This window comes from Mytilus trossulus, chromosome 10 (assembly GCF_036588685.1).
Source record: "Mytilus trossulus isolate FHL-02 chromosome 10, PNRI_Mtr1.1.1.hap1, whole genome shotgun sequence".
NCBI lineage: Eukaryota > Metazoa > Mollusca > Bivalvia > Mytilida > Mytilidae > Mytilus > Mytilus trossulus.
In genome coordinates, this window is record NC_086382.1 from 49233259 (window position 1) to 49257589 (window position 24331).

Here is a 24331-nt window from a genome sequence, read left to right on the forward strand (position 1 = left end):
CGAAAAATGGCTTACAGGAATTAGACATATTCATGGAGACTATACGTTGACAGATGAGCATCAAGTTCAAGGTCAAATGAACCCTGGCAGACTTTTGATATACCAAACATAATTTACCTATATCTTAATTTCTGTGAAACTAACCCCTCTATTTTATATGACAATATATATTGAAGAGTGTGCACATTTATTCAAAGGAAGGCCCAAATACTTAACCTGCAATATGATTTCATGCCCTTCCTACTAATCTTGTTTGCTATGGTTCATTAATTTCATATAGCAATGTCAAATAAACTGCTTGGCTGAGGGCAGCTGGATATGACTGCAGAGGTCCAACCCTGAACAGTTTGGGCAAACATTGACACAATGTTTTAACTTGATACAGGTCTGAAAATTAGATTATATTTAAATATTTAATCAATTATAGGTTTTTGACACACAATAAATGTAGTCGAAGAACTTGCAATTGGTTTTATGATCTTACCTCTATCGCCATCTTTTCTAACAAAAAAATATGTGGAGAAATTTTCTTTTTTATTTCTTAAATCTTGGAAGAAAATATGCTCCCTCCCTTTTGCCCCCTTTCATGAAAAATAACATTTAAAGAAATTTTCTTTTTGTAAAATGGGGTTCAATTTAAGAGACATCATTACAGTCAAACACAAATGATTGCTGGAAAACTAAAAGAATGCTTGTTTTAGAGCCTTTTTGTCCCTAATTCCTGAAAAGTTGGGATCTTCAACCCCAAAAAACAATCCCAACCTTACTTTTGAGGTATCTAACCTTTTGGTTAAATTTTAAAGAACACTTAAACTAAAATAATTGTGCATGAAACAAAGACAACAAGGTGATTGCAATAAATAAATACAACCTCAAAAATAAACAAAATCTACTGTACAGAAAACAATGTTCTGTAGACCATGAAATGGGATAAAAACTCAATTGGCATTAAAAAAACAAAGATTGTATCATAGGGAACATGTGAACTAAGTTTCAAGTTGATTAGATTTTAACTTTATCAAAAACTACCTCGACCAAAAACTTTAATCTAAAGCAGGACAAATGGAAGAACGGACAGACCGAAAAAACGAAATGCCCCTATATGGGACATAAAAACATTAATCAACAACTATAGGTCACTGTAAATCCTTCAACAATGAGCAAACACCCAGAAATGACAAATGTAAAACAATTCATTAGAGAAATCTGTGTCCAATGTTACTAAAGGAAAATTAATGAGAACAGTTGATGTGACACTACCCAAATTGATACTTGATCTTAGTTTTGTGTACAGTTTCATAACGTTTTTTAGGCCAACAAAGGTAAGAGAAGGGAAATAAAATTTAAGCTATTTTTGGAATGTAAATGAAAACTCTTAACATTACAAGTGACACCACCCAATTTCAAACTTGATCTGTTTCATAACATTGGTTAGAGGCAAACTAAAGTTAAAGAATGGAAAACAATTTAGGGACGTATGGTCAACGTATAGATGAACAAGGGTAAAACTTAATGACCCCCTTCTCTATAGTGAGGGCATAAAAATTTGAATGAAATAAAGATAAATGAATAAAAACAAGTGTTAACGGTAATTCACATTAACTCATTAGCAAGGCTCTTAAATGAAATATAACATACACATTTGAATGGTAAGCTGCCTTTTTATTGTTTAATGACATCTCTTAGTACAAAACAAATATTAAATGTTAAAACCCCCTCCCTCTAAATGAAACTATCATTCCCAATTCAATTCTTCACAAAATATGACATAACAAATCACTTATAATATGCATATACATTGTAATTACTTTGATCCAAGTATAAAACAGTACAAGAAACACTTATAATCAGTGATTTTTACTTTTAAGTTCCAACTCATATTTGTATGTCATGTTTTCTGTATTGGATATCAATTTCTTAGTCATCTTATAGACATAACATAACAAAACACATCTGACATTCACCTATATGGACGATTCCACAGATAACAGGTTACTTAATAGTTAATACATTTTTGTAGTATCTTAAAGTTTGTCATATGGTGTGTGTTAATTGGAGGCTGTATAGCAACCAACAGATGTCTATTTTTACTAACATAAGTGTAGGGTTGTAGTCTCTTTGGTGTCAATCCTAGATCTCTTTTTTCTCTCTCACTTAGAACTGGTTCAAAAATGAGATATATTGGTAAGACTTTACATTTAAATCTAATTCATGTCTTCAGACTTTGAACTCAACAACTTTTTTCCACTGCCAGACCTTTTTTTGTCATGAATAATGTTTGTAAATAAGTCATTTCACAATGTTCACTTATTGATTAGTTTCGCCTCCACTTAACTATACAATTTTTTTTCCCCTGACATGAATTTTTTTCTCTTGTGTAACAAGCTATCCTAAAGTAAACTTACCAATAAGAACATAATATATACACTTGCTGTTTTATATTTAAACATAATGACACTACGTCAACTGGAAATTCAAAATCTATTACCTGAATTTGAAAGTAACCTTTCAACAAAAACATTATAGTGATTGTCCATTTACATTATTTTTTTATCAATATGTCAAGTTTTCTATGGCTAAAAACAAGGACATATGTTTGATGGGGACTGGCATACAACTTATCTCTATTTGTCCGCCATTACTGGATATCACACAGGTTCCTTTAAAATTTTCTCGTCATAAAACAAAATATCTGACACCACAATGAAAAAGTGATTGTTGTATGCGTCAAAAGTTCAAGCAGCCAGGTCAGCCGGATAGGGATAAAATGTATTATCATCAAGTAATCTGAACTAAGATAATTTCACCATAGTTGACGACAGAAATTTACTTTGTTTCCTGGTAAGTCCTTTCCCCCCAGATTTCCTAGTTTTTATCTTTTCAAAAATTCAAATAATTTCTGAGAAGAAAGAAAATGCCCACCAAAGTCAACTTGAACTTTAATTTCAGTTATCTTCCTGGAATGATCCATTAAAATGACTTAAAATTCTAGAATAAAATTCTCTTGACTGTAAACTGTCAGATTTCTGGCTAGTATTTCTATTACAGTTGATGCTACAATATCACAACATGCTTTATTGTATAAAAGATTCTATGTTAGTCAGGACTTTTTTTACATTCCACTTACCAGTCTCATAAGTACTCCAAACTTTTTAACAAATCACAAAAAAATAATACCCTTTATATAATACCCATAACAACTGTTTTTCACTACCAATTGTACAGCATCTTTAAATACACAAAACAACATTAATTTTTAAATCAAACTTTAAAGTAAATGAATCAATTCTGCTGTACCAGTACAGTATCGTGGAAATAGAAGTTATTCTAAATTCCAATCAAACTTATCAATAATTGTTCATATACATGGCCAACAACATACTTTAATAAAAAACATTTATGTATCTTATGAAAATCTTAATTTCGGCTTCAATTAAAATATTCTCTTCTTTTCAAATGAGGCAACCAACTATTATTGCATAAGAAGTCAGGGAAAATAATGGTGACAGTTGCCATCATTGCATACAAGTATTTATTATGCTGTACATCTTACTTAAACTTAGTACATGTTATACATGTTTACAGGGAAAGTATGAATGAGACCTGAAGCATGTTGAAATACAGGGTCACTCTCAGTTACAAATTACAAGACTTTAAATAAGAAATAAGCAAATCTTTAAAAGATTTTTTTGTATACCTTGATGCAAAACCAATTTTGTTTTGGATACAAGTAGATATCTGTCTTTGTAATGAAAACAAATAAGTAGTAACAAAACAACTAACACATGATAATAGGACTATTTATAAAACAACACTGTAAAGAGGTATTTCACTTGTCTGTTCTTTACTTCTTAAAATCTAATGAGGGAGGTAAAAGTGATAGAAGTTATAATTATTCTTATGATATTCCTTTTCATTTTGTTTCCTATGACTCTCACATTCTATTGATCTGTTTCAAAAATTCTAAACAATTCAAATAAACCAGTCAGCATATTTCATGTTTTCCAACAATTTAAGAAATATAAAAGTATTGCCCACTTTCCCCTATTTTCAACAGTAAATCTCAAAAGAAAACAAATAAATTAAGTGTGGCCTTAAGGCTTTAATTTAAACAACAAAAAATGCTTCTTCTTTAAAGTTCATTTATAAATAGTTGACCTTTGAGTACAAGATGCTTATCTGTTATGGCAGACACATAGTCTTTCAAAGATCAAATATAATGTTTTCACTTCCACAAGACATCTGTGATGAATGTCAATAAATTTTAGTTGTAAGTGCAACAATAAAATAGATTTCACCAAATTCTAAAAAATCCCAAATAATTTCATTTATGTAGCTAGCTTATTTGCATAAATTGATTTACTACAATTAAAAGAATGATAATGAGTATATACAAATTAGTCATGTGACTTCAGTACACATGGTACATGTCTTCTACTTGAATATTTTATGTGGTGTGATGTGATAATCCTATCAGACTTAATTGTATGCAATCAATTTCATTTTTTGAAGATGATCAAGTATACATTGGATGCAAAAACAACAATTTTTTTAAGGAACAAACAAAAGTCTACCTCATTTCAGTAACAAATGACACATTTTTATGATAAAGGCAGCTACCACAATATACATATCAAAACATTGTCTTTGGACGATTTTCAATTATTTCAACAAAAAATTTCATGTCTATGATGAAAAAATGGAAAAGAAAATATGAAAAATTCTATTTAAAAATGTTATAAATGGTTTGAATGACCACATGATTTAATGAATTACACTTGCCCCAATGTCTCTTTTTTAATTGGAGTCCGGCCAACACCGTTTCGTAAAATTTCATTTGAACAATCTTTGTCGCTGTATCTATCTAATTCTGGAGTCTTATTTTCTACATCCCTCTTACTTTTAGTTTTATTATATAAAGAGTCCTTGGACTCATGAGTCCGGTGATCAGGGCTCCTAGACCAGTCTCTTGACAACTCTTCCGAGCTATCATAGTCCCTTACCAAACCATGTGATCTTGGTGAATTTGGGTTTGAGCTACTAGTCTGATTGGATGATGGGTTATGATTAATTTGCATATCATGATCATTATTCGTTTCTGATTGGTCTGTTTCCATACTTTCATGATCGTCTTTAGGTTCCTTTTTTATGCTGATTTGTTCTGAACTGTGAGATGTGTATTCTTGTGATTGATGTTTATGTGGGCTATGTTTTGATGGACTTTGTTTAAGTCTTGAATTGTCTTCCTGTAGCTGTGTAATCTGATCTTTACTGTCTTTAAGCTGCTGTTGTAAGACGTAAATCATACTTTGCATGCCTTCTACATCTTCTTCGACTTCACCTAGAAACTCATCAAGCTCTGAAAAACATTCAATATTTTAAAGATGAAATCAAATTGAAATGATTTTTAAATTAAATATCTGTAAAAAAAAAATTGTAAGGGTTCCGCGCAACCCAGTGTCTCGCCTACTTTTGCTGTAAATCACAGGCTCAACAAAAATGAGGAAAACTCATTTTAAATATTCCTCTTGATACAATCTTCTGATTGTAAGAAGCCTCTGTCCAAGTTTGGTTAAAATCCAGGATAGTTTATGAATCTAATAAATGTTAGAAAAACAACTGCATACTGTACATGTATGTATGGTTAACTGGAAGAAAATCTAAGTCCATTTAAAAGTAAAATACGGAAAAAATGGATTTTTTTTTTTTTTTTTTTACAAAATTTACTTCTGGATACTATTTTATAATCATAATTAAGCTTCTGTCCAAGTTTGGTACTAACCCAGGATAGTTTAAGAAAGTTATTAAAATTTTAAAAACTTTAACCACAAGGTGAATGTAATGTTTCCCCGCGGAATAAACTAAGTCCATTCAAAAGTACAATATGGAAAAAATGGATTTATTTTTTTTACAAAATTTACTTCTGGATACCAACTTATGATCATAAACAAGCTTCTGTCCAAGTTTGGTACAAACCCAGGATAGTTTAAGAAAGTAATTAAAATTCTAAAAACTTTAACCACAGAGTGAATGTAGTGTTTCCCTGTAGAAAAACTAAGTCCATTTATAAGTAAAATTCGGAAAAAATGGAATTTTATTTTTACAAAATTTACTTCTGGATTTTATCTTATGATCATAAACAAGCTTCTGTCCAAGTTTGGTAGAAATCCAGTATAGTTTGAGAAAGTTATTAAAATTTCAAATACTTTAACCACAGAGTGAATATTTGTGGACGCCGCCGACGACAACGGAATGTAGGATCGCTTAGTCTCGCTTTTTCGACTCAAGTCGAAGGCTCGACAAAAATGAAGAGCCATTTAAGTATTCAACTATGAAAAACAAATACATTTACATTTCAATCACTTTTGTGCAAAGATTATTATCATATGGGACAAATACATTGTATGTGTACACGCTTCTATCAATTTTTTTTTATACTTTGTATGCAGAGGTGGAACCCCAACTTTTTGGGGGGATGATCAATGCATTTGAAAGGAGACATATAGTTGGACCCATTTGAACTTTGGTGGATATTTGTCTCATTTATAATTATACCACATCTCCTTACTCCAGCTGAAATATAGTTTTTGAGACATGTTTTTCACAATAAATTATTTTTTTAAACAGATTTCATTTCCCTATTATAACAAAACACCAATATACCCTATTGATTGAACAGCAACATTTAACTCTTGAGACTTACCCTTTTGATCGACCAGCAACATTTAACTCATGAGACTTACCCTCTTGATTTTTCTTCATTTCCTGAACCATTGTCTTCTGTAATGAAATCTCCCCTTCCAATTTAGCTGTTCTTCCAGAATTAATTGTTTTTCCTAATTCTTCGTTTTCTTGTAATAACATTCTACATTTTGCCATAAGTCTCTTACCAGTTTGACTGAAAATGAAAAGAATCCTATTGTTCTACCTGTTTTCCCTATCTATTTTTTGAAAATATGAAATGAAATCTTTAGATAATATATTATCTACCTATCAAAGGACTTAAGGATGTACTTAGGTGAGGTTTAGAAATTTGTGTCATATGTTTGGACTCCTTGTTTCCCCCCCCCCCCATCAATACAGGGTAAAATATTTTGCCCCATAATACCCATTTTTCTTTTCATTAATGATTAGATAAAGGAAAATGTGGTGTGAGTGCCAATGAGACAACTCTCCATAAATGACTTCATTAGCCATAAGAAGGTCATTTTTCAAAATTTAAGCAGATACTTGACCTGTTTCCATTCAATTTGAGACCCAAATAATACTGTTGCAAATAAAATGTTAAAGCTTAAGTCCAAGTCAGCCTTTTCAAGATATTTTTTGAAAATCAAAAATATCTCGAAAAGGAACACCATACCCTATCTATGTTTTTAGCTTATTTTTGTTCCTTAAACTTATACTCTTCCAACTTACAGTATCAGTTTTAAATTCTTGATTTTTAAATTTCTCCTAAGTACATCCTTTAAATATACATATTCAAGAATGCATGGAATTCATAGTGATACTGAGAAAAAAGGTATAACCAACAATATGAATGAAATAAAGATATAATAACAAATTTGTTTCATTGTATTTAAAGGTATTTTTCTCTGTCTTTTAAAACTTTATTTAAGGTCTCATTGGGCAAGGTATTTCATCCAAAGTGATCACTAGCTTGCCAATACATTTGTATCAAGAATGTCATTTTGATCAACACTTGCTGCAAGTTGCTTTCAGTTCAGATCTTGATCAACAATAATTGGGAGTGGAGAATAAATAAAAAAAAGTGCTGTTTGTTTGTTTTTTGTTTTTTCTAGTTTCTGTATGGATTTTTGTGTCATGAATCAAATACCACTTATGTTTCTTTTCCGTTACCATTTGATTTGACAGTATACCTTTAAAGAATCATTCTAAAATCTTTCATCCATTCACCTCATTTGACGTTTTTTTCTCAAAAGAATATATCAAAGAATGATAACGATAAAACATGAAAGAAGACAGACCAGGTATATGATAATTTGCAACTACCAATGAACACAGTGACAAAGCATGCAAACCATATTATTTGAAATTTTACCTTAAAATAAGTTTAGTTTAAAGTATTTTACAGCGTTAGTCAAAATAAAAAAAAGATTAAAAATCAGCTCTTTGAAAAAATCTGTTAATGATCAATTTGTATTGGTATTGTTTTGTGAAAATAGTCACAGATCTTAACAACATGATACAACTATAGCTCAAATAGTTTGAAACAACATTTTTTCAAGCTGTTCAAATTCACATCTATCTGCCAAGTTTGCATAATTTCAGTATGTTACACCCAGAAATTTTGTTGCAGTCTTCATTATCACCGAACAGCAGTGAAGATGTAATTAACATAAATGTTCAATGGTTTTCAAAATGGAGTAACATAATTATTGACTTCTACTTAATTTTAACATTTAATATTGATTCCACAACCAGAAGCAATACTAACTGCATGTTCTGTCGACTTAAAGACATCTTTTGTTAGGGTGTTTGTCAGATTTAATAATATCAACTACTGTTGTCGTCTTTTGTCTTATTTATTTATATGTTTGTTTGTTTTGTGTTGTATGTCAGTGATGTATGTTTACAAAGTTTTGGCTATTAGATCAAATTATTGTAACTTAAACCAATTATATCCCTTTTGGATGCTCAATCAATTTTGTCAATATAATATGGAACTATAAACACCTGTAATACAAGTGGGAGATTTCACTAGCTATTAAACCAGGATTAACTCATCTTTTCTTCAGAAAATACCTGTATCAACTATCAAGTCAATCATATGACAGATTTTTTTCATTTGTCTGGATGGTTGACACAGTCGAACAGTTGAATTGAACAATTTTTATGGACTTCACTTGTTCAAGAATTTACCTTGATTTGAGTATTTTTGTTGATATGTTTTTTTTTAATGGCATGTGTATATATGGAAGGGAAATACATGATGTTCATCTTTACTTGAAATTACCTAGATAGTGTTCAATTCCTAGTATTTTTTATTATCCTACACAGAATCTTTTAATACACATTTTAAGACACTGCAGTCAATCTTAAAAGAAGCTGCATTGAATGGTCCTTTTGTTTTGGTAAATGCTTGAAAAACAGAATTTTTGCTTTGTACAGCTTGGATGTCAAGTGAATGTGTGTTATTTATTTTGCCTCTTAACCTAAAAGATGAAAGTCAATAATATTGTGAAAATTTAAGTAGAATTCTTAATTTGACTTGGTGGCGCTTGCAGCATTTTGAAAATTCATTTCCATGGAACACTGCATATCTAGATTTGACAAGCTAGGAGTATGAGTTGTCATCCATGCATTTGATGTGTTTGAGCTTTTGATTTTGCCAATTTATAATGGACTTTCATTTTACAATTTCCTTGGAGTTCAGTATTTTATGCTTTTACTTTTGACAATTATTACCCAGGTATATTTTTGATTCTTATTTGCTTCATTATATTATTTTTTTGGTGAGTGCAAAAAAAGTACATTATGTTATCAATTGTTATTGTAAAACCTTATCCCTGTACACATTTGCAAGATTCCCATCTGGATCTAAACTGCTATAATTTTTACCCTTTTTCAATTAAAAGTTTACCTTCTTTTATTTTACATGTAAATCTGGATCAACTTTGTATTCTTATCATGGCAGTGTGTAAAATTTCAAAGCAATTAGGGTTGAAAATAATTCTGATCATGATGCTATTCAAAGTTTTTGAGGAAAGCAAAAAAGTACTTCAGATTAACTTAAATTGTTATATTGTTCTGAGGGCAGATAATCCAAGTCACAATAATTTATCTTCAATCAATGAACATATTGATTTTTTTTTTTTCAATTCAATAAACAATAAAAAAAATTATATGTTTATGGAATATCAGGAGGTTCAATATTAAGCTCTCAATGCTTACAAATAGAAATATACAATAGAAATCAAAGGATTAAAAAGCCTTTCATATAAGTTTACATCAATGTTTTACAGAAGCATAAAATAAAAGTAATATGCAGATTTAAATCAGGTAAGAGTAAGTGACAGTCTGTAAAACAGTAAAATTAACAATATATGTACATTAAATAGGTAAAAGTTGTGAGGCCGTAATAAAGTGTTTCAGCAAAGAATGGTAATGGATATCCAAATATTTTAACTTGCACAATGAGACCATTTAAAATAACCAACTTGACAAAAAAGATCAAAATCTATGGTATTTGCTAAAAAAAATACAGGGGTTTTTGCTCTTTGATGATAAAGAAGTAGATGTTTACTGCAATAGTACAGAGGTTAAGGAAAACTAGCATCAGTAATAAGAAAATTCCTTTGGATTAAATCTTCAACATTGTCGCTATGTATATTTAAAGCTGTTTAACCTTACTGGAAAATTTAACCTTTGTCTCAGTTTTCATTTATATATTTGGCATTGTCCTGTATTACAGATTGCCTTGTCTGTTTGTTCATCTCAAAATTTGATACATTATAAAAATTACATAAACATTACATATATCAGGACCATCAAGTGAAACCATTCCATAACAAAAGTCAAGTTTATTGTTATCTTCTGTGGATTCATTAGTATTCATTGGATACAAATTTTCGTGTATTGTGTGGGTACAGGGAACCACAAATTTAAATGTTCAACGAACTACAAGTTTTCTTAAGGAATGAATGCAGAATTTGCCAAAACCACTCAATCAAATATCCACAAATATACAAGTTTTCCTCCAACCGAGAAAATTGATATCCACAAAAATAAATGAATCCACAGTTTTCATCTGGTTATGTTGTGAAATTCTAAGGAACAAAAGTAGTGTTCATTACGAAGGCAAATTAGTGAAATTTCAATAAAGTTTTAAGTTTTCAATTATCTATATACATCGTAATACAAATAAGATAAAAACTTGTTAATACATTACAAATAGGACTGGTTTCACATGTACATGTTTTTACATTATTGATAATGACAATATAGTTCATTCAAATTCTTTCTTTACATACAAAATTGATGAACTAATAGGCAAAACTTCCTATTTAAAACACTGCCATTACCACACCCTAAAACCAGTCATCAGTCATGTCAGAACCATAATTTCACTAATTTGCCTTCGTAATGAACACTATTTTTGTTCCTTAGCATTTCACAAGGAACATAAAAATCTGCACATAAGTAAAACATATGTTTTGAAAAGTAATCAAGAATCATGAACACTGTAGCCATAGATACATCAGTATCAGTGTTCATAATTCATGATTACTTTTCAAAACAAATGTTTTACATATGTGCAGATTTTTGTGTTTCTAATTACCATTGCAATACAGTAGGTTTTGTCTCCAGCAGATTTTGATATTTGTTACACATAACATCTACCTTCTGATAGCTGGTAATAGGGTGTGGTTACATTTGTACATTTTCATGTATTCATCATGGTTATATTAAGATCTAAGGAAATACAGGAAATTTGCTGATTTATATATAATACAAATATTAACAAGTGTTTCCATTAAACAGACACACAAACTTGAACATGTGAAAAATAGTATGTGAGAGGGCTGCCATATAAATCTCCATGGAAATAAGATGGGTAAATGTTTTATAAAAATAACTGCATACAATATATCATTCACTTACATTTAATTGATATCCTAAAACTGGCCTAATTCTGTATGTATGTGCCTGTCCCAAGTCAGGAGCTTGTTATTCAAAAGTTGTCCTTTGTTAAATGGTTTGATGTGTTACATATTTGTTTATCGTTAATTTTTGGAACATAAATTAGGCTGTTAGTTTACTTGTTTGAATTGTTTTACATTTGTCATTTCAGGGACTTTTAAAGCTGATTATTTGGTGTAGGCTTTGCTTATTGTTGAAAGCTATACAGTGACCTATATTTCTTAATATCTGTGTCATTTGGTCTCTTGTGGAGAGTTGTCTCGTTGGTAATATTACCACACTTTAGTTTAGCCTTCACAGCTTCATTAAGGCGAAACAAAACGTATAATATGAATACAGAAATATCATGAATATAATTTTATCTTCAAAAAGAATTCAATATTTCTTCCTGGAAAAATTGTATTGTGTAAATAGACATTTTTATAAATTACACTGTAATACATATCCAATCGAGTTTCATTAGATCTTATTATGATAAATAAATATATATATATATACATCTGATCATGGAAGTATTCTACTGACAGGAACTATAATGATTTATAGAGCTTGCTGTAAAAATTTAACGTCAAAGTAGTATTTTAAACTCACATATAAGACATGTAAGAGAGATCGGGAAAGGACTGATTTTTTGCGGTAAATAATTTTGCAGTTTCTATTAAATTTATTACAACTCAATTTTTTTTTAATATAATTGTGGACATATCTGAAAATGGGCAAGTTTGCAGTTCACCACACAATGATATGTTGGAAAGGAAAGCAGCAACATAGTTTGAACATTTGAAGTGGAGTTATAGTCTGTAAATATAATACTTCCATCATCTGAACAACTAACACAACTGTTTAATACTGACAGGTCTACACAGATTGAAAGTAAAGGTATGATATAGTCACTATTTGGCCATTTGAATTCAAAAATACAAAAGTTTTATATATATCTACCAAATAACATTATTCTGTTATTTGGGTGTTCAGAAGTCATATAAATGTCTGTCAGGCAACAGTGTTATTATTTTTGAATTCTACTTCATTTACTGGTATATCAAAGGATTTTTTTCTTTATAATAAATTTTGTGAAAAAAAGCAAAAACTGGCAAATAAGCCTCATTTATTGTACAAAGACATGAAAGATATTAACATGGTTAATATGTGTGAAAAATCTTTTTACAAAAAGCTGTTGTTCATATGTATTTTGAATGAAAACGATGATTTAAATGTCCATTTTATGTAAATTCAACATGTTTATGAGGTCTAAGTGACATCACATGTAACCTTTAACTTAAGTGTCCTAGTAACTTGTTCAGTTATCAATAAAATTAACATAATTTTGAAATGCTTAAATAAGTATGCCATTTCATTTGAAATTGCAGGGGCCAAATAAAAGCTCTTATCAAACCTTCTACTTTCACATTAGTAATATATTTGATGAATTAAAGTTCATTACAATATGTCTTTATTCATCACTCATAATCACAAAAAAAATATCTGTGCAGCTAAAATATATTACAATGGAAGATCTTGTATTTACACGAAAAAGTACATATGGCTTTCATTTTCACCGATTCACTGTGCTGTCATGTCTGTATTAATATGGTAAAAAATTCCATTACAAACAGTTGATAAGGATGAGTTGAGCCTTTTTCAACTAATGTTCATATTTTGTTATTATTTTGTAGTGTTACACCTCTGTCCCAGGTAAGGGGGCAACTTACACCTTCAAACTACTTTAACCACGCCACATTCTATAAGTGCCTGCCCCAAGTCAAGAGCCTGTAATTCAGTGGTTGTCATTTGTTGCTGTATATCATATTTGTTTTTCGTTCATTATTGGTACATAAATCAGGCTGTTAGTTTTCTTGTTTAAAATGTCTTGCATTCCTCTTATGGGGACCTTTTATATCCAACTTGAAAGTATGGGTTTTGCTCATTGCTGAAGTCCTTAATATGATCCACAGTTGCTAATTTCTGTGTCAATTGGTTTCGCATGAAGATCTAGAGATGTGTCTCATTGGCCACTGTACCAAAGGTGTTCATGTTGTTTCTTGCTAAGATTATTTTTTTCACAGTACTTACTGTTCTTTGTTTATTTATCATTTTCATTGCCTTTCTTTCTTAAACTTATATTGTTTCCCCCTTCCCTTTGGTCTCTTTACTCCCTCTATATGGTTTGAGGCAGTTTCAAGAATTTAACATTTTAAAGTTCATCTTGCCCATGTTGCCTGTGAGCCGTGGCTACTGGTTACCACTATTTTTACTACTGACTCTATCTAAATATAGTAGGGTCTGCTTACCAAAATACAGATTATAATAATTAGATTATCTTGACTAAGTGTATTTTTTTGTTTACTTTTTAATTTCCTTTATCATGTTAATGATAAGCTTAATGTTGTTTTTTCGTGACTGACACATTGTAATTCAGGTTTTACAAGCATTTGCTAAACTTGTGGAGGTGTAAAAGTTGTGAGAGCAAATTCATGTTGCTATGCTTTTAAAAAATTCTAAATAACAAAAATAGAATAAAAAAAAGCCTTGAACATTTTTTTCCTTTATCTTCATTTGACACCACTGCATTCTTTCACTTCCTTGAATATCTGTTGTCTTCTTTCAGCATTCGTCCAGATAGAATTATTTTTTTACAACACATTTTTTTTTATCTCACAATCGGGAAAATTTGCATCCTAGCTTTGACAAACAGATCTGGTATTTGGTATACAGACTTTTCTTTTTCACTTACATGTAACTACATACATATTTGATGTATTTACACTTTTTTCACTTTCAGTTTTTCACATTCACAAAAACTATGAATATACTACACTTTTCTTTAAATCTGGCATAAAATGCACTTATATGACTGAACTGCAAAAAATGCACTTGTATAACTTGTATGACTAAACTGCACACAAAATACACTGAAATAGCACTTTTCTGGACTGCAGAATTTCATTCTTAAGTTGTGATTTTGAAATATATTTAGCACTAAATTTAGGAATAACACCACAAATTGTCTTCCATATACATGTAAAGTTCACAAATCTTCTTTCCCTGGTGGTCCTTATAGAAAATCTGCTGGTTCTCACTATTATTTCTATTGCAAAAATACCAAAATTGTGTTGATCCTCTGCCCAAATTTTGTAATCAGGACCTTTAGACCACAACTTTTTTTTAGAACTTTGCACATGTATGATATGCTATTGCACTTAAATAATAACAACTTCAATGTTCTCTATCATGGAATTTAAGATGAAAACAAATTTTTGTGGTTTATAGGACCATTGAACTGCCATTTTCAAGATCTTTTGTACATGTATGATATGATATCGCACTTGAATTGTGACTACTCTGATGTTCTCCATCATGGCATCAAGGATGATTAAAAAAATTCAGGGCATCAATCAAGAAGTGGATATTCCTTCTGATCCATGTTAAGATATTCTGATGGAAGGATTTTAATATCTTATTCTTACCATTCAGTAATCTTTATCTTCCTCTTCTTTATTTTGGACGGTCAATATTTTAATGATAGCAGCAAGACATATCCAATCTTCAGAGATTACACAATATATTTTGGCATATTTCTTTTAGGACAGCAGAACATTAGGAACATATCTTCAATCTACTGATCAAATATAAATAATCTAACGCCCGATAATAAATTTGCATGATCAAAATACCTGGAAACAGCTTTTTCCGATTTTCCTGGCATCATATTTATAAGAAATCTTGAATTGTCACTCTCCTTTCAATGGAATTTTCCAGCATCCACAAATGAATTTCATCCCCCTTTTTTGTATATCACAAAAGGGAACTATATCACCTTTAATTTCACAGCATTAATCTTCACAGCCTTATTCATCATTTGAATTTTATATATCAATGAATTTCCCCAAAATATTTTAGGACATTTTTAATGTCAATGATCATATATATTTTAAATATACTTGACATTTGTTTAGTGGTACATTTCATTATAAATCTATATATACTATGACTGCTATTAATGTTAAGCATGGAAGTTACTGACCTTAATCCCCATGAACATTTGTATGCATGGCTGGAGGACACTCTGAGCGCAACAACAAAACATTTGAATTTTTGAAAGGCTTTTTTTTTAAAACACTCATTTTTATTGAGTCTACTGAAATTTTTAACCAGGAACAGCAATTAAAGAACAAACGTGTTTTAAGAACCCAGAGTAACAAATACTTATATAATCACTATATTAACATGAGTTAGTATTCCAAATAGAACACTTAATTCAAAATTGAAGCTTGAAATGGATTATCAGATGTTTTTTCCAACCATACATATTTACTGTGGATTCATTAATACTTGTGGATCTTATGGCTATATTTTGTATTGTTCTACATGTTCTAGTACATTATATACTCTAAAGGTTTGTTTGCAGAATTTGTATAAACTGTGCAGTTTGTCTTAAATCCATGAAAATTGATCAACATAAAAATAAATGAATCCTCAGTGTTACACGATTTTCTTTCAGTCTTCATGCAATTTTTTGTACAAACACTCCGACAGTGATAGCAGTCAGTTTTCATTAACTGAAGGTGATTACTCTTATTATTCTTCAGTTCATTAAAAAAACTTACTTGCATAAAAACATTTAACCTTGATTACAAACTATATATATGTTGAAATTCTAATGCAATATCATACATGAAACAACTTTTGATCGGATTACATTTGCCTTTTAACATTCATATAAACATTGTATTTAACAGCTGATGTTTTAGGATATTGCAAATGTTTTATTTTGAACATAGTATGAGTATTGCATTAGAATAGCAATAATAGCATTGTATTTGAACAGTTGCCTATATATGTCAGTTTGGAATCTGATGGTCTCAAATATCATTTTTACTGGCTCAGTTCTATGTCACAAGTACAACTGCATTTCAGACCCTCAAATCAGCCATTGACTGTGGCAACTTTTCAAATACAGCAATGTTTGTCCTTTAAAAAGTGTTTTTTAACAAACTTTTATACCTTTATAATGCTAGTTCAGAAAAATAAATCAATACCTTTTATGAATTTACTGTTCGAAACATGTTTTGTTTGTCATAATACCTTTAATTTTCAGGTAAAAGCTTGAAGAATTAACCAACTTATATATATATATATTTCTACCAACAATGAAGAATCACGATCATTCTATTTTTATATGGCGACTTCATTTGCTAGAGCACATTGCACCAAGAAGAGCATTGAATTTAATTCTAAGGGTTAACCTCTGATGTTAATTTCAGTAAATAGACCTTTGAATTTAAACCTGCAAGGGTTTGGTTGAATTGATCACATATCAGGGAATAAATAATATACAAAGGCCTATTTTAAAAGGTATTAGAAAAGTATATGCAAGTACAGAAATAAGAGCTGACCACTGGCAATGGAACACTTACAAAATACTTTCACCTGAATCAAAACTTATTTCAGTCAATGCTCATGTCTGTTTGATTAAACAATTTTCATGATTTTATGCTTTTGAATATTTGCTGTCATTTAAGTATAACAATCAAAGTTTTAATCAAAAATTTTATTCTGAAAGGAAAAAAATACCTACTTCTTTTAAATTGTAACTCCTTAAAATTTACCTTTGACATTCTTAAATTATGTCAAAATATTTTTTTTCTTATTTAAGTTTATTCCAAAAGTATAGATGCAGCGCTTTTTACTTTAAATAAAACAAAAATGTTTAACGGTATCCTGAAAATTGAGTTTCTGAATGACAAAACATGATTCAGAAAACAGAAGTTATTTGTACTCAACCTAGTATAGATAACTATACATCTTCGCAACTTTTTATCTAGAGCTCACTTATGGCCCATTAAATTGAAATGGCATGCATCACTTAACTATAAGGTGTTCATTACTTTCAGTATACTCACCATGTGTCAAATGTTATAATGTCTAAAATGTTTGTTCGATCAACACAAATTATCTAAGGAATACCTTTCAGAGTGTTCACAAACCCTGAAAAAAATTGTGTCAAGTCAAGAGTAAAAATTTAGAACAACACATAACACTGGGGATGGTCAGGAGTTGAGTCAGTCTACAAAACGAGTCTGTTAAACTCACTAACTCCAAATTTGACTGCTTGAAACTGGCCAAACGAATAAGTTCAACAGTCAGCTTCTGCAAGTTCCCATTTTAGATATAAAGATGACTCCAACCAATGGATTAAGAGTCTGAGGGATGCGTTTTTGTGCAATGTTTTGGCACAAGCATTACATGTGATTTAGATAGCTGGGACTAATAAAGCCAGGTTTATGTTACCATAGTGGTACTGAGATGAGATTTATAAGCACCTGTCCGGAGTAAATTTCCAAGCACTGAGTTCGTTTTGAGTTTGTTTCAGTTTTTCCTGGCTTTCATCCATTTCTTTTGCCATTCGCTGGAACACGAGATTAACAGCAGGGTCCAACAATAAAGATCTCAACTGTGCTGTATTCTGTGTCTGTGCTTGTTTCATTTCTTGAATTTGATTCTGAAATGTGAAAGATATTCAAACAAATTAGAGAATTAGGTTGTAATTACACTAAAATTTTGTTTCAATTGAATCAGTTGTTTTGACAAACATCTGAATTTTTTTTGGACCCTCAAAGCCAGATGAAACTTTTCCTCATGACTGTGATTACAAAGCACCTTCATAGTACCCAGACATTTCTACAAGATTTGTTTTCAATTCACTGCATCTGGTCTTGCATGTTCCTACTAACAAAATTCAGAAAAGAATTTGTATGGATCATTTCTGACAATTTTGGTTTCATTCTATTCAGTGGTTTTCAAGATGAAGATCAAAATGTGAACTGGTAATTGGTGAAAGATGGATTAATCAATGAAAAAAGCTCTAATAGCATTTGTCCAAAAGAGCTTGAACGACTATCAATACAGAAATTGCAATAAAATGTTCTGCTACTGGTGTTAATTTCATTAATTTGTATTTTATTTTAACCCAATACATGTTACTTTTATTTCATCATATCACCTTAAATTCAGCATAGATCTTAACTAAATGTTCTCAGTTCTATTAATAACATTTTTTAAATCAAAACAATGTCAAAAAGTTTTTGCAACTATTCAGCAGGTGACATTGACCTTTGACCTGCATATCAAACTTATTTCTGTGGTTCACTTACAAGATAATCCTGTAGTTCTTGCTCTTTAGTTGTTAGTCTGTGCACAAGAGTATTTTCTCTACGTGCTGCTTCTTTCTGTTGTTTATGCAATTTTTCTTCCAATTCTCTTATGATTGTGTTGTCATCTAAAAAAGATTCAAACATATTAGATTAATATATGTTTTAGTCGTAGATTAACATATATATATCTGTAGGAGCCTTTACTATAGATAATTTAGCTGATCTGTAACAATAACATCTTCATGCCTTATATATCATGTACTGTAGTACGCCGCTAGATTAAAACTGATGAGGAAAGGTAACACACAGCCAGCGAAAGCTCTATTTTTGTAGAGCCCAGGTGGACGTGTGGTCTAGCGGGACGGCTGCAGTGCAGGCGATTTGGTGTCACGATATCACAGTAGCATGGGTTTGAATCCCGGCGAGGGAAGAACCAAAAATTTGCAAAAGCAAATTTATAGATCTAACATTGTTGGGTTGATGTTTAGATGAGTTATATATATATATCTCTGTATAGAGGTCTTTATAAATAAGAGTTTCCTCAACCAACATAAATAGATAAACTTTAGACTTTACATCGTTTTCCTGATTGCCAAAGGTTTGAATTCTTTTCAAATTACAGTGTTTCTGGATTTTTAGATTGGCTCACACTATAAGTGGCCTACCAGGGGTCCCTTTTTAAAAGTCTCCAAACTATTGCCGGGTTTTAGCAAAATATTCTTTAAAATTTCTGCATTAATACGCAATGAGGCACTTGTTTAAATATTTGTCTGTCTACCTCATCTGCCTGTTAATTATCGCAGGACTTCTAAACGCTCTACCCAGCCCTTTCACTGCCGGGTTATAATTAGTTATAAAAGCCAACTGTATATCTTTCTTAGTGGTCTTTCTATTGCAAGTTTTAACTTAATATTGCATGTATCTGAAATTAGATCTAATTTTGGTTCAAGGTTAAATAGGTGCTTGTTCAAATCAATTTCATTATTATTATTTCTAAGGTGCGATATAGTTTCTCCCACAGATGCCAGTGATACTTTTAAAGGTACTCTGAGGATAACATGGATAAGAGCTATTAGGTGGACAATATTGATCAGTTTCTGTGAGTTGACATCCAAGATTCGATTTATATGAAATCTATCACCTTTATAATTCTTTAAATCTTAGTTGGTCATTAACTCTTCAGATACTTCATATATGCTAAAAAAATTCTCTATTTGTAAAATATTACCAGTTAAGATCATAAAGCTGTCATCTCTATATTGACAGTGAAATATAATGAGTGTTCTGTACTGAAATTTATCTTTAGAATAGAGGCCAGATGTAAATCTGTGCATGTAGGCATTAAAATACCTCCCATGGGAGCACTTATTATCTGTTTATAGATGTGTCCCTTAAATTTAAATTCATTGTTTTCTAATACTATTTTAATCAGCTGAGCCAAATCTGCTGAATTGGGGATTTGAAAATCATATGATAACTTGTCAAGGAAGAATTGTATGTTGTTAGCAGTAGTTAAGAATTGTATGTTCTTAGCATTAGTTAAGTACTATATGGGGATATTATGTCTATTTTGATTAAGTTGTGTGATTGAGCTTTTCTGTTTGACCTTCAATTCATATATCATTTTATCCATATGAAGGTGAACATTTTGTAGATGACCTATTGACTTAGACTGACAGATGGATAGAGTAAAGACCTGTAGTTCCTTTAAATTCTTACTAGCAGATGACTAATTATTCTCATTATAGTAAAATTGAGAATGGAAATGGGGAATGTGTTAAAGATACAACCCGACCATGAGCATACCATGCATACCTTTTTTGCTCTTTTCTTCCAAGGACTTCACATACTTGTCCTGATCTCTTAATCTGTAAAGTAAAATTGACCAGATAACTAACTAACGCTGCATATGGTATAATATTTGTCATTTAAAAATTTGATTACTCATTGATACATTTTTTTAAATAACATGAATAATGTACATTTTCTGTGTAACCAAAATCAACTTTTTCAGTATACAGTACAATATTGATCATGTGGCTTCAAAGAATTTTGAAAAATTCCTTTCTTAAACTTGGTAAAATATCATTTTTGGTATTTAGAGGTTGAAATTTAAATCCATCTTATATTTCTGAAATTTCTCTTAAAAGTGTATAAAAAGTCTTACCTTATTACAAGTTCTTCCCTTGGCATATCATCTAGAGCCATCATGTCTAAACGAGCCTAGAAAATAAATTGAAATTATTAATATAATCAACTATGTAGCAACCAAACAACCATTTGTTCAGAACAGTCAACACCATGGTCAAAAGTTTTCATTATAACAATAATTACATCTTTTGATCAAAAGTCTAATGTTCAAAATTATTTTTTTCTGTAAATTTTGTCATAAAAGCAGTATTTCTATCTATTGACTTGGATGTTGGAACATGGTGTATCTAAACATGCAAAATGTGACTATGTTTAAAATTTTATCAGTTTTTTTATTACATGTATGATGGGTTTTTTTATTGTATCATTATATACATGATATAGTGTTTTACATATTTGTATCAGCAATAATAATTAAGCATAAAACTTTTGGTTTTAAAATGGTTTATTTACAATCATTGCAAGTTTGAACAGAATTTTAAAAACTGCCTTTACAACTTAAAAAACAGACAAAAACATGATACAAGAGGTGGTTTTACACTTTTGAATTCTCAAGTTCTGGTAGATTAAAGGGTTGAACCAACTATTATCAACTGTATTTAACAACTTTAAACATGTTTATTAATTAATCAATTTTCTTCGTGACTATCTAGTGCAAAAAATATTAGTCTGTTGTCATTAACATACATCTTTGCAACATCCTATAAGGGGAGAAAATGATATACAAAAGAGTCTAAAGTTATTACTTGCCCTTTTAGGTGAAGCTGAGCTCTCAGACATTTCTGTAAAATACAAAATTTATAAGATGCAACATCAACTAAGCATGAATAATATATGATCAAAATGCTGCTGCAAAAATAGCATGAAGGGACGTGTTTTTTGTTATTACTTGTTTATTGTTTGAAACTTTTAACAATGTTCCTTTAATAGTCATTGTCAGTAACAATAATTGTAAGAATCTCTTGAAAATAACATTTGCTGAAACAATTGTTAAAAGTATGGAATATTTATTGATTTTTATCCCATTGTTATTTCTTGTAATGCTTGTGTCTATGTTCAGCAATCTGGAAACATAAATATTATTGAATAAGTACAATTTAATAGTGAAAGTATAAAACGGAGTATTTATTAGTGCATTGAGCCATTGTGTTTTGATCCAATGTATATCCCATATCTTCACTATTATACAGTACTAAGATAAAACCTAAAACAAAAATATCATAAATCAATGTAATGAATCATTTACTTTTCTTTCTGAATTTTACTTTTTCCTTGTGCAATTCCATTTTGTCACTTGGGTCATTTGTCAAGACATCAGGCTTTACCCTTTTCCCTGTTAGAATAACATTAATACTGTTTGCCATCGTAAAGCAAATTTCTTCAACTGTCCTCTCAACTAACCAAACACCTATTTGTATAGGAAGGTATTTACAAATACTTTCACTTTTGTTTTTGGTTTTCCAGGAAGTGTTTTGAGCATGTGACATGTAAAATGGTATCTATTGGTTAGCTTTTCAACGAGCTGATAAAAGATTATGCCAACCGTGATTACCGGCTAATTTCGGTAAATATGTTTATTTCTGAGTTGTTATTTGCATTTTCGTTTCGGTACTTCGTAAATTAGTTTCTTTGAATATAATATGTGAATTATGCGAAATGGCATGGCCGACATTTTAAACTCAATATTTTACCTGTACGACTGTACGAATTTGTGTGCTTCTGCACCCTTAGTATTCAGTTCAAAGTTGTTATGCACAAATAAAAGAAGGTTCTGTATTCGTTGCTAACTGCTTTGCTTGGGAAATCAACTGTCAGCAATAAATTTAGTAGAGAATTTTCACCCTATTTTCATCGAAAGGAGGCTGCCATTGTAATTATGTGAACAAAGCATTATGGGATAGCATAGTAAACTGTTACCTATTCATTTATCTGTACTTTAACGCATAAATACACTATTTAAACAGGAACCAGTAAAATCGATTTAAAGGCCATACCATATATTTTTCCGTTTCATAAAATGTCCGTGCTGATTTTTTTTTTAATATTGATCAAGGAGTTGTATAGTTAAAACCAGAGACATACATATGTCTCTGTTAAAACTATACAAATCTTTGGGTTAATCAAAACTGAGTGTGATAAGCGTATTAGGATCGACAGTACACTTTTTCATAGTCAAAATTTTTACATTGTAAATCATAAAATTTGGACTTATATAGACTCGAAATTTTAACTTTTCAAATCTCGAAATTTTAACTTCCTTTTAAAATCAAAATATTTCGACTTTTTAAAACCCAAAATTTCAAAGTTTATAATCTAAAAATTTCGCTTTTGAAGATATAATTTTGACTGTGAAATAATAAAAAAAATCTACTCTAAACTTTGACGTCAATACAATCGACGTTACACACAATATTGCGTCTCAAATGTTAACGTCAAATTTTTACGTTTTACAGCGATTAATGACTATTGGGGTTATAGTTTTATTTCGCTTGTAATTTTTGTTTTGCACATCAATATGGATACTTCTTAATGTTTGGCTGTACTAAATATGCATGAACTATTCAGTTCCACTCAAAGTAACGATATCAAAAAACAACAAAATATATCGTATTTGGAAATGAGAAGATATATACCACAGTGTGGGAATGGAACTGTACGGTTTTCTAATAATTTTGTCAAGCGGGGCTCCGACATTTGCAAAATAACAATTAATTAATTATAGTTGCTTGATGGAAACTTTGACGAACTCTTATGTTACTATATAACGTTTCTGCAAGTTTTAGTAGCCCAAACATTCTTTATGTAAATATGAACCAATAATAAGAAAGATATATGCACCCAAACGTGTTTTTTTTTAAATGATGGAGCTCCGTGTAAAACATGTAAAACGACATAAATTGCCATACAACAGCGATCAAAAATATCAAATAAACATCGAAAAATCAATGTTTGCTACCTGAATTTTCACATGTACCTTTTCTGATATATAGTCTTACCTGTCTGAAAGTTTCAAAGCCATTGTCCAAATCGAAATCCAAATATATTCATTTTCTCAAGGTCGGATATTTTTATTGACTGCATGTACAATCGCTTGCAAGTTTATACTTAACAATCACTCGGAGCCTTCCTGTAGAATTGCTTGGACAAATTTATTAAATACATTGCACATGCATTGCATTGGTTGTTCCTTGTCTGTCCTATTATATTCATCTATAATTGTATTTGAAAATGAAGATAAGCACAAAACCAGTCATTTTGACAATTAAGATTCTATCAAGAAACCCTTTTAAGGTGACTATATCAGAGACAAAAACAAAATGTGTACAATAGATATTAAAAAGAAGATGTGGTATTATTGCCAAAGA

At 30.4% G+C, this 24331-nt stretch overlaps 1 protein-coding gene across 2 annotated transcripts; it reads right to left on the minus strand.

Moving 5' to 3' along the window:
* Nucleotides 1–1641: 1641 nt before the first annotated feature.
* LOC134687549 (pre-mRNA-splicing regulator WTAP-like) lies at nucleotides 1642–22863 on the minus strand. Of its 2 annotated transcripts, none has more exons than XM_063547931.1 (8): nucleotides 22658–22863; nucleotides 21717–21748; nucleotides 20983–21038; nucleotides 20631–20683; nucleotides 18816–18940; nucleotides 17985–18163; nucleotides 6744–6898; nucleotides 1642–5359 (listed from the first exon to the last, which is right to left on the minus strand). In XM_063547931.1, the coding sequence occupies exons 2-8, from the start codon at nucleotides 21744–21746 to the stop codon at nucleotides 4773–4775; spliced, it is 1185 nt and encodes a 394-aa protein (XP_063404001.1). In that variant the 5' UTR covers nucleotides 21747–21748; nucleotides 22658–22863; the 3' UTR covers nucleotides 1642–4772. The 2 variants fall into 2 exon arrangements, with proteins under 2 accessions (XP_063404001.1, XP_063404000.1); XM_063547930.1 differs by lacking the exon at nucleotides 22658–22863 and adding an exon at nucleotides 22213–22488.
* Nucleotides 22864–24331: the final 1468 nt, after the last annotated feature.

Coding starts and splice junctions, on each gene's coding strand:
- LOC134687549 (XM_063547930.1), bottom strand. CDS start 22,453: ATGTCACATGCTCAAAACACTTCCTGGAAAACCAAAAACAAAAGTGAA. Junction 20,684..20,982: donor AGGGAAGAACTTGTAATAAG/GTAAGACTTTTT, acceptor TTTACTTTACAG/ATTAAGAGATCAGGACAAGT. Junction 18,941..20,630: donor GGAAGAAAAGAGCAAAAAAG/GTATGCATGGTA, acceptor AATCTTTTTTAG/ATGACAACACAATCATAAGA.